The sequence below is a fragment of the Lissotriton vulgaris genome, chromosome 8, assembly GCF_964263255.1.
Source record: "Lissotriton vulgaris chromosome 8, aLisVul1.2, whole genome shotgun sequence".
NCBI classification, from domain to species: Eukaryota; Metazoa; Chordata; class Amphibia; order Caudata; family Salamandridae; genus Lissotriton; species Lissotriton vulgaris.
Genome location: NC_141696.1, coordinates 1,553,106,246 through 1,553,118,245, shown reverse-complemented (window position 1 = coordinate 1,553,118,245; position 12,000 = coordinate 1,553,106,246). Strand labels below are relative to the sequence as shown.

Below are 12,000 nucleotides of genomic sequence, written 5' to 3'. Positions count from 1 at the left end.
ACGTTAGGTGGTAGCATGTTTTGTACAGACAAGAATAACGCCACTTTCTATTACAAAATGTTTTATTTTAGCATTGTTGCAAAGCATTTAATTTGAGTTGGTTTTATTAAAACGAAAGTGAAATCTATTAATGCTTTTTTGCACAAATATATAATTAATTTAGTGAGTAGATTTGAGTAATGAATTTCAATATTAGGCCCTATATGTTTCACCAGCATTTTGCCCTTTGAGTTAGTTTATTGTGTAAATAACTCCATCTCCAGCTGTTTGATGCAGTATGTGGACACATCTTGATAATGACTGCTGTGGGGAATATTGGGCATATCATAACAAAGACTGGCATATGATGGGTATGAGGGTTTTGTACAGTGTGACATCAAGCAATTAAACTGCCTTTTAATGCACAGTATAATGAATGTGCCATTGCATTGTTTCCCAGTTGAGGGATCATGTATCCTAACCTTAAAACAGTGTCTGCCACTTGATGCTCATTGCAGTACTGCTAGTTTTACCTTTGCTTTTTATGTTTCTGGCCCAAAGTTATTGTCTGTAAATCCACGCCTGTTGCTGCCTGACCTGTTGCGATTTAACTCAGAGCATGTCTTGGAGGGTTGCATCTTGAACCTCACATCAGCCCCTGCATTTTAGGATATATTTGGTTTGTGATTGGAGATAGTTATGTCAGTGCTGCTGAGTCTGCAGGTTACTATTCAAATGTAGTATGCTGCCCTTTGGTCTTGTATGGTGATCAGTGTCTGTGGTGTCATTGTGGTTAGTTGTTTCTTGGATCCATACCTTCTCTCACTAGCTGCTGCTGTTTTATGAGTGCAAAAAGAACAATTGATGGACAGAATGCAGAGCAATGTCATACATTCACCCCAGTACAGAGATCTGGGCCTAAATCCATAGATTTTTTGCTCACCATGCCATTCCAGTTTGGACCTAGCCATATGCAAATCAGTCTTGACCCTGCGCCTAATGGGAACAGTCCAGCCCAAACTGCCAGGCCAGGATATAGTGTTTTTGCTCACCATGCCATTCCAGTTTGGACCTAGCCATATGCAAATCAGTCTTGACCCTGCGCCTAATGGGAACAGTCCAGCCCAAACTGCCAGGCCAGGATATCGTTTTTTTGCTCACCATGCCATTCCAGTTTGGACCTAGCCATATGCAAATCCGTCTTGACCATGTGCCCAATGGAAACAGTCCAGCCCGAACTGCCAGGCCTGGGCTCAGCCATATGCAAATCAGTCTTGACCCTGCGCCCAATGGGAACAGTCCAGCCCGAACTGCCAGGCCAGGGCAAGCTCACTGTGCCACTGGATTCAAGCTAGCCTGGCTGATGATGGCTGATTAGCCAGAAACCGGTCCCAGAATGCTTGTTTCCAGTCCAGGGAAGACATGGCTTGGCAGTTCGGCTGGAATGTTCGGCTGAGGCACAAGGTCAGACTGATTTGCATATGGCCATGCCTGAACAGGGGTGGCGGAGTGAGCTAAAGAATGATGATGGATTAAACCCAGATCAGTTGACTGGGGGTGAGTCCTTGCAATGTTCAACACTCCGTGCATCATCCCGTTTGGTATTGCTGTTTTATGAGTAGCATTACTTAGACTTGTAGGTTGAGTTGGGAGAAGTCCGTAGAAAGCAATAGATTTTCTAGGTGATCATTTTAGTTGCACTGAATGCACCAGTTAGAAGGTGCTTGGTACGAGACATTCTGTAGGTATTCTGAGTTTTCTTTGATGATCTCTAACCTCTCAATTTCTGGTGCACTGACAGATTTCTTTTTAAATATAATCAGCAAACATAGTAGGAAGTGGGTGATCTACGAACCCGATGAGTCATCAGTTATAGCCTAATACTTACTTACAAAGTGTAATAGGTCTACAATCAGTTACACTGATTGTATACAAGTGTACTCTATAGAAAGACTGACAAGTACATAATTGAGCTCTGTTGTGTTTCAGGAAGGCAACCTTTTGTATGCATACATCACCTTAGGCAGCATTTTGTTTAATCTTCCCAGGTGCTGATTACGTTTAGGGGCATTTCCTCTGCGCTTCATGTGAGTTTCTCCAGCAACTCTCCAGTGAGCAGCAGCTTTAAGCCACTTGGTGAGGCTGATCAATGATTTTCATTGTAAGGCTATTCTTTCCTTAGTTATGAACATGATGAGGTGAAATGTATTAATTGATAATCTTGCTGTGCCATAGGACTTAAGCAACAACTCACTGACACAGGCCGACACAGTCATTTCCATTTTGCATGGTTGCTTATGTTACTATTCAGATCCAGGTAAACTCTGGTACATACTGGGCTGTTCATTTTGGAGCAGGATCAACGCTGATTTCCATAAGAATGATTATTGTCTATAGTGGCACAGTGAGCTAAAAAGATAGACTAGATTTATATCTAGAGTAATAACCAGTGGCTGGAATTTATTCATGTTAATTTTTTGACATTTCATCTGAGACCTAGTGTACACTTTGCTGCTTATAGATTTCGATATTACAAGTATTCTTGTATCCCTCCAATAGGAGATTCCTGAACACATAATAAGACGAAGAGTAATGAAGAAAATATGACAATTCTGGAAAGCTATCTGAAACTCAAGAAGAACCAGAAATGATGCCAAACAGTAATTCGAAATAGAACAACTTAGTAGGAGACAGAGACTCTCGTACACGAACAGACAAATCCTGCAAGAATATCAAGTGCAATTCGGCTGCTTCAAGAGGCTGAGGACGTCCGTGCTGCTGGACTCTAAAGATTGAATTAAATTAAAATCACAAAAATTAAACTGGCAGAACACAATCATTATTAAAATATGCTAGATACCACCCTTTATCTTAGATAATTATCAGGTAGTTACAACAATGCTAGCCTCTCTAACATGATAATGTAACGGCTGTGATGTTAGTACATCATAAACAATGTTTGGCTGGCCCATACAATCCGTACATTATTCTAGAACATAAAGACTTGGTAATGAGTTTTTTTTCTGCGTGTGTGTATTTTCTGAATACTGTGCAGGAAATAGACTATTTAGATAAGCTGTGAGATTGCAGTTCTACTCGAAAGTTCTTAACGCAGGTTGATGACACAGTTCCTTATAGGAAGACCGTGCATATGTTATCAGTCGTGCAAGAAATCCAGTAACTATTCAACATTATTATTAAGAACAGACAGACTGAAAATACTACACATATCTAGTGACTATTCAAATATAGTAAGTGGTTAAGGAACCACAATGGTCAGTCAGCAAACACATTAATATGATTTATGCCAAAATATAGCCAATACTTGAACTCTAACCCCAAAGTAAAACACATACAAAGGAAGTCAAGCTCCAGATTCACCTCAGTGCTACACCACGCACAGGGTAAAACCCATGAGGGCACAGTTAATGTGGCAATCGTGTTCATCAGCAATTCACAACTAAGAGTTCATTAAGAAAGAGAAGAAACAACATAAAGGCTCTATGTTTATGATAATTTTTTGTCATTCATCATTCCTACACGGACACCAGTAACAAATCAACAGAAAACTTATTTTAGTGTAATGAATGTAAGATGACTTTTAATGAGTCATCAACTCTGTGGAGCAAATATCGCACACATAAAGCAGAAAGCACAGACACAAGTTGTGAAAATGGAAAGAGCTTTAGTCACACAGCAGACCTAAAGATCCATCAACCAACACACACAAGGGAAAAACCATACACATGCAGTGAATGTGGTAAGGGGTTTACTTGTGCATCAGAGCTAACCGTCCATCAGCGACGGCACACAGGAGAAAAGCCATACACTTGCCAAGAATGTGGAAAGAGCTTTATTACATCCTCAAAACTAAAGAGACACTACCTAACACATACAGGAGAAAAACCACACACATGCAGTGAATGTGGAAAGAGCTTTAGTCATTCCTCACAACTAAAGAGTCACCACTTCACACATACAGGGGAACAACCACACACATGCAGTGAATGTGGAAAGAGCTTTGCTTGTTTACCAAGTTTAAAGCAACACCAGCGTAGGCACACGGGGGAAAAACCTTACACTTGCAGCAAATGTGGTACGAGCTTTAGTATATCCTCAAATCTAAAGAGCCACTACCTAATACATACAGGAGAAAAACCACACACATGCAGTGAATGTGGAAAGAGCTTTAGTACATCCTCAAATCTAAAGAGCCACTACCTAACACATACAGGAGAAAAACCACACACATGCAGTGAATGTGGAAAGAGCTTTAGTCATTCCTCACAACTAAAGAGACACCACCTCACACATACAGGGGAACAACCACACACATGCAGTGAATGTGGAAAGAGCTTTATTCACCATTCAGCCCTATCCTCCCATCTGCAAAGACATATAGGGGAAAAACCACACACATGCAGTGAATGTGGAAAGAGCTTTACTTGTGCATCACGCCTAGCAATCCATCTGCTAAGGCATACAGGAGAAAAACCGTACACTTGCAGTGAATGTGGAAAGAGTTTTACAAGATCTGCAAATCTAAAGAGCCACCATCGAATACACACAGGGGAAAAACCATACAAATGCAGTGAATGTGTACAGAGCTTTACTCACCATTCAGCCCTATCCATCCATCTGCAAAGGCATACAGGAGAAAAACCATACGCTTGTAATGAATGTGGAAAGGGCTTCACTGGGGCAACAAGCCTAGCAGTCCATCTACGACGGCATACAGGGGAAAAACCATACTCATGCAGTGAATGTGGAAAGAGCTTTTATAGAACATCAGACCTAAATATCCATCTGCGACGGCATACAGGAGAAAAACCTTACACTTGCAGCAAATGTGGAAAGAGCTTTAGTGTATCCTCAAATCTAAAGAGCCACCAGTTAACACACACAAAGGAAAAACCATACACATGCAGGGAATGTGGAATGAGCTTTACATGTTTACCAACTATGAAGGTCCATCAGCGCACGCACACAGGAAAAGCCACACACATGGAGTAAATTTGGAAATTTCTTCACTTGAGCATCAATCCTGACCATACATATGCAAAGGTATGTAGCAGAGAAACCATGCACTTGCAGTGATTGTGACTGTGGAAAGAATTTTGTAAATACATGTATCCAAAGAGCCACCATCTAACATTCAGGGTAAATAAACATGCAAATGCAGAGGATGTGGAAAGAGATTTACACACGCCTCAGACCTGACCATATAGCTGTGATGGCATACAGAAGAAAAATCATAGACATACAGTGAATGTTGAAAGAGCTTTAGTAAATCAATACATCTTAAGAGTCAGCAGCTAAAATAGAAATTGAAAAAACACACATGCAGTGGATGTGAAAAAGCTTTACTCTAGCATAAGTCCTAACCATCTATCTGTGAAGGCATTCAGAAGAATTCCCGTTCAACTGCATTGGAGGTGGAATGGGCTTTGCTAGCTCAACGTACCTAAAATGCCACCAGCAATCACACAACGAAAACAACATAAAATATGTAGGATGTTTCAGTTATTCATAAAATATAACACACCTCCTGCAAACCCACAGATGTAGTTAGTGAGGGAAGAACTTGCATGATTTATTATGCCTAGTGGTCAATTAGTGAACACACAAAGTGTAAATAACATTGTGTGTGGGAAGAGCTTCCATGTTTTTTCCATCTATATATGCATCGGCAAGTTTACACACAGAAATCTCTTACAGAAACATCGGATAGGGTGTGTTTCAGTCTTTCATTAAATTATAAGTTGCTGTCAGCAATACATCTAAGAACATAATTTTGGCTATAGTAAATGTGGGAGGTTTCATTTACTTTTCAGCATTCAGAGTTATAAGGTTTTTGGAGAAACTATGTCTAGACCTTTCCGGTGTCAGGTGAGGTTCAATATTGCGCTTTCTAGCTTTGGAAAAACTCAATATGTTGAAACTACCCTTCGCTGTGGAAGGTGTCTTTTACATGCTGTAAGGAGAGATATCTCTTTGATCTTGTTACTCAATGTATTGGTAACCTTTGACATTGGTGACCATGGGGCACATTTGTTCTATTCCATTCATGTACATGGGGATAGTGGAGGCATTATTGAATTATGTACGGTACATATGAAAGGGTCAGTGTCTATTTCTTTCAGAAACATCAAATGTCAAAGTGTATACATTGCATATCTCAAATCATAACCAGTCCAATGATTCGATACACATTTTATTCAGCACAAAAATTAATGGAAACTTAGCATCAATCAATAAGTTCAGTGAATAATTAATTCCATAGGACTTGAAACGAGCGACAGAGAAAATTTATTTTGGAAATAAATCATATATAACTCTTATCCATCAAAGTTCTAATATTTGCATACATATATATCGGCGCACTCTCAGTGAAAAAGAGAATAAGGTAGTTAGGTGGGATAGGTGTGATGGGATAAGTGTGGGGACTGGGTAAAGGTGTAGTGACCATAACACAATCACAATAAAACTCAATTAAACCTTTACAGTCTGATTTAGATCAGTAGTTCCATACATCTCTTTTACATAGGAAAGGTTTTATTCCATTTCTTTTCTTCCTATGTTTAGAGGAGTAGTGTGGTCTGGTCTACGTTTCGACCCCGCATGGCATAAGGGTTAGTTGAAACCTCATTCTGGGGTCTTCATCAGGACATTGATAAGACGAGAGCGCCTACAAATGATAAAGTTAAAGTGAATGTATCAGTGCCCTATAGAAAATCCATAATATACAGAGACTGGTCATAAGTTAAATACATACTTTACATCTGGCCATCCAGTGACCATTGAGGTAGGACCGTCATTGGTTCTTATTGAGAAGAATTCGACCTTCAATTGGTTAAGAGGACTTACATTACAAGGGGGTACCTGACTAGGATACCCTATCTAGTAGTAGGTTAGCAAGAATTGAAGAGAGGGACACTTACTGGGATATGGCAATCATCCAGTCAAAGTATATAATTGAATCCAATTTCTTTCCAAATAAGTGGAAGCAGCACAGGGGGTGTGCAGGCCGTCACAGTTCCCCGGTGGTTCTAAAATAGTAAAGGATAGATAATTACATTGAGGGTGGATAGGGTCGAGATTCGAATTCATGTCTAAATCGATCACTATACTTAGTGGAAGATCATTTAAATGACCAGTCTCTGTATATTATGGATTTTCTATAGGGCACTGATACATTCACTTTAACTTTATCATTTGTAGGCGCTCTCGTCTTATCAATGTCCTGATGAAGACCCCAGAATGAGGTTTCAACTAACCCTTACGCCATGCGGGGTCGAAACGTAGACCAGACCACACTACTCCTCTAAACATAGGAAGAAAAGAAATGGAATAAAACCTTTCCTATGTAAAAGAGATGCATGGAACTACTGATCTAAATCAGACTGTAAAGGTGTAATTGAGTTTTATTGTGATTGTGTTATGGTCACAACACCTTTACCCAGTCCCCACACTTATCCCATCACACCTATCCCACCTAACTACCTTATTCTCTTTTTCACTGAGAGTGCAACGATATATATGTATGCAAATATTATGTTAGAACTTTGATGGATAAGAGTTATATATGATTTATTTCCAAAATAATTTTTCTATGTCGCTCGTTTCAAGTCCTATGGAATTAATTATTCACGGAACTTATTGATTGATGCTAAGTTTCCATTCATTTTTGTGCTGAATAAAATGTGTATCGAATCATTGGACTGGTTATGATTTGAGATATGCAATGTATATACTTTGACATTTGATGTTTCTGAAAGAAATAGACACTGACCCTTTCATATGTACCGTATTATTGACCCAGGTCAGATAGTTTTAGGGTATACCCTGTTAAAACTTACCAAATATTGAATTATGTAAACATTATGTTCCAAGTATATTTCAGTGTATAACCTTTGTTATTTTTGTAGGATAATAATAGGTAACCCTGTTGTATGGTCCTACATTTCCATCATGGTGTTCTGATCCTTTCATAAACCACAAGGCTAAAGGTGGTGTGGTTTGTAAATATCACCAGATCCCTTGGATGGCATTGTAGGGTCATGTCATAAAAGTGAGCCTGTTTGTATTTTTTATTTTACATGATTATTTTGTGGCAGTTGGGTTAAAAAATGTATTGTTTTTCAAATGGGAATGTTTACTAAAAACTGTAAGTGAAGTCTGCATAAGAGTGAGATTGTTAATGCTGTTCTCCTGATTCATTCATTAAAATGAGAACGGCCAGGTATGAGTTTTTATCATTGGAATATTACATCAACAAAATGCAATAGTAAAACTCTGCAGGCTGGTTTGAGGCTGTCCACTTGCTGGTTTGAGGCTGTCCACTTGCTAATGAAACCCATAGTTCATAGATACCCATGAAATGCCTCCAGAACCCTATGGGGTCAGTATAAGAGCATATTACACGATAACCTGCTATGTGTTTGTCTTCTATTATAGTGTGATGTCATTTCATTGCTTGGATTTGGGAATGGTGTATGATTGTAAATAGAAGAGTACAATGTGTTGAGGATAGGATACACCTATCTCTTTTATGTATATTTTTCTTTTTTTTAGGAATAAGGATGTGTAGGGTGATCAGATGTCACCATTTGGCAAGAACTTGTCAAGTCTTAGACTTTCTTTTAACAATCATTTTATACAGTCTGTCAGTTTGTATTGAAAATGAAACATTATTATAATACCTACAATGCACCAATAAATGAATGACCTTTCGAGCAGCATCCACTTGCCATTGACTCATCTGACCATCCTCATGGTGTCCCACTAAGTATATTTAATAAAAAATAATGAATCTGAATGCATTTTTTAAATAAGAAAATATTTAACTGTTAGTAATCTTGTCACATCTATAAACAACAATATAGATTAGAAATGCTTTCTCTTGTGCACAGATGGCACTTTGTCGTCTTTGAGCTTTATTGGGCAATACTGTTAAAATGATTTTATGTTAGTACATTTTGTCTTATTAAACAGCAATTTTAACTTTCATGGCACTCTGACTGTAGAGCACACTATGGCACAAGAATGTTCTTGGAGACATAAATGCATTTCTTTTGTTTCTAATAAACTCCAGGAGAAGCAGTGTGTGCTTCCTAGGTTTAACAGATTGGACTGTAACAAACCCACATGGGAATGAGGAAGTAAATGAAACTTCTTCTAAGAAAAGCAGAATATGCTATGGAAAGATGTAGATAATGTATACCACTTGCTAAGCAGTCAATTTCAATTCAATTTCAACTCTCTTTTCTTTGAAAAATGCAAAACTAAATATGGAAGTGTGCATCATGCACCCATGTACTTCCATGCTGACTTCATACAGTCTACTGTCAGTTGACATTGATTTGTACGTGTCAAATGAGGGTCGAGTATTGAGCTCCTGCTAACTCTGCCACACTGTAGAGCTGGACTTTGTGTGGAAGGTGACTCTGTGGAAGCCCAATATAATGTACAAATACTTACTTTTTGTTTCATTGTATTTATTTGATTAAGAAGGCTATGCTTTACAGCAAATATTAGATGGTGATTTTGTTTCTGAAAAATGGCCTTTGAAACTAATGCTAAATGTTAAAAAGTCCTTTTTATGTAAATAATTAAAACAGTATGTATGTTGATGCACATAATGTAATATGGTGTGTATGTTAGAAGGGAAAATGTATTTTGAGTAGGGAAATCTTAACTCAGTCATCCATCAGCAAAGATAATAAGTAGCAGACTGTATTCAGCAGCTTTGCATTGAATGATTTGTCATGTTGTGGATTAGTTATTGGCCAATTTATTTAGCTTTAACGAAAGCACAAGGGGTTATGTTTGTGCAGAGGGTGGTGCCAGAGAACTGCTGCCACCGGTGGCCACTCTACACTAAACACCTGCGGACCGAATCTAAAATTCACCTCCATCCTACAGCTAACATGCTAAAAAAAATCAAACAGCAGCATACCGAAACAGTGCGTCGTCTGCTGATTCTGGAGAGCAGTAAATCTGCTGCCTGGACTGGCATGTGGGACTGGACCACTGCTGCCCCAATGTGACTGGTGTGTGCTGAGGCCAGAGAGGGTACTTGGCGTGACCTCCTTGCTGACCAATTGAAGGTGGGAGATTAAACAGTTAATCAACAGGGAGGGATGAGGAAAATAAGTGTCTGTTTCTTTCCCCAAGACAATGTATACTTTAATCAAAACAAAAAATGGACACTTGTAACACTGCTTGACCTTTGGTTCAGTGTGAAATAAGGAAACCCTCAAAGAAGTCAATGTTCGATGGAATTGCGGTATATGTGTTTCATCCGCCCCACATTGACATTCCGGCAGTTATCATAGGGTTGTTCCTATTTGTGTGAACTGCTCGCCTCATCCAGAGGCACCTCCAGTCTCGAGTGCAGTGTCCAGAGACAAAAGGATTTCCTACAGAAAGGGGTGAAAGAAAAATTTTAAAAATGGAAAAAAACCTTTGTAGTTTTATTTCGCGGCAGATCTCCATTAATTAAAATGATAGGTATACTATGTGAGGGCCAAGTTACTGGGCCAAATAGTATTGCAAAAAGGTTGTCGACATGTTTCAGCTCCTTGGGCCAGAAGGTCTATGGAGCTTTCGTCAGGACTTACAAACAAATGATAGACCTACAATTTACACAGACGGTTTTACTCACACTACTTGTGCGGTGATCCATTTCTCATAAAGATTTTATGGAAAGAATATATATACTCTTCACAATCTGCTGTGTAAGAGTGCTCCTCTTTCAACGGGGGACCGCAGAGCAGCGTGGAGGATACGTTACGCCTTGTGCTGACCGGGGGCAGAGTCAGCCCAAGGCGTAACGTATCCTCCACGCGGCTCTGCGGTCCCCCGTTGAAAGCAGAGCACTCTTACACAGCAGATTGTGAAGAGTATATATATTCTTTCCATAAAATCTTTATGAGAAATGGATTTCCGCACAAGTAGTGTGAGTAAAACCGTCTGTGTAAATTGTATGTCTATCATTTGTTTGTAAGTCCTGACGAAAGGTCCATAGACCTTCTGGCCCAAGGAGCTGAAACATGTCGACAACCTTTTTGCAATACTATTTGGCCCAGTAACTTGGCCCTCACATAGTATACCTATCATTTTAATTAATGGAGATCTGCCGCGAAATAAAACTACAAAGGTTTTTTTCCATTTTTTTAATTTTTCTTTCACCCTTTTCTGTGGGAAATCCTTTTGTCTCTGGACACTGCACTCGAGACTGGAGGTGCCTCTGGATGAGGCGAGCAGTTCACACAAATAGGAACAACCCTATGATAACTGCCGGAATGTCAATGTGGGGCGGATGAAACACATATACCGCAATTCCATCGAACATTGACTTCTTTGAGGGTTTCCTTATTTCACACTGAACCAAAGGTCAAGCAGTGTTACAAGTGCCCATTTTTTGTTTTGATTAAGGTGGGAGATTAAAGGCATGGGAACACAGCTACAAAAAGCCAACGAGGGAGACCTATGTTATCACTGGTGCCTATTCTGTCCAAGTCATTGAGAGCCCCAATTCATGCTGCATATTGCAAAACAAGATTCTGAAGTCAGTGGATTCGTATCTGTTTGCACCTTGCAAGTGCTAATGCGTATATGTACCTACTTTGCCTGCAGAGTAACAGCTCATTGTTGGGCCTGTGTCCTCACCGCTGAGGCTAGGGTAGGAGGTCCGACTGTGGGCCACAGGGGTTATTATATGCCTAGGCGAAAGAAAGATCAAACTGCTGAACTACAGTTGCCTCACTCTTGGGTTTTGTGTTTCGCATCAATAGCAATTAAGAGCCTCAAGTCCTAGCTATTAGTGGCTCGGTTCTTAAACAGAATAACTGTACCTTTATAATTTCGTTTGTCACTTTTTAAATAAACTGACCTACCTTTTTCGCCGCCTCCCCGTTCCACCACCGACACTAGGCCGGATTGTAGTGGAGGGAGGACGGCATCTACCTTTCACACACCGGAAGTGAGTAGACTTCCGGTGAGCATGGGCCACAGATC

General features: G+C 39.6%; 1 protein-coding gene across 4 annotated transcripts in view; it reads left to right on the top strand.

Annotated features, from left to right (window-relative positions):
* The window catches only part of LOC147700371 (uncharacterized), a 401,830-nt gene extending 395,767 nt beyond the window's left edge, over window positions 1-6,063 (top strand). The window contains exons 3-4 of one of the 4 annotated variants that reach the window (XM_086935733.1): window positions 2,028-2,066; window positions 2,539-6,063. In XM_086935733.1, the coding sequence (XP_086791859.1) occupies window positions 3,574-4,992 (1,419 nt within the window). In that variant the 5' untranslated portion in view covers window positions 2,028-2,066; window positions 2,539-3,573 and the 3' untranslated portion in view covers window positions 4,993-6,063. Of the gene's footprint in view, window positions 1-2,027; window positions 2,116-2,538 lie in introns of all 4 variants that reach the window. The other 3 variants (XM_086935731.1, XM_086935735.1, XM_086935732.1) reach the window with 3 other exon arrangements.
* The last annotated feature ends 5,937 nt before the right edge of the window (window positions 6,064-12,000 follow it).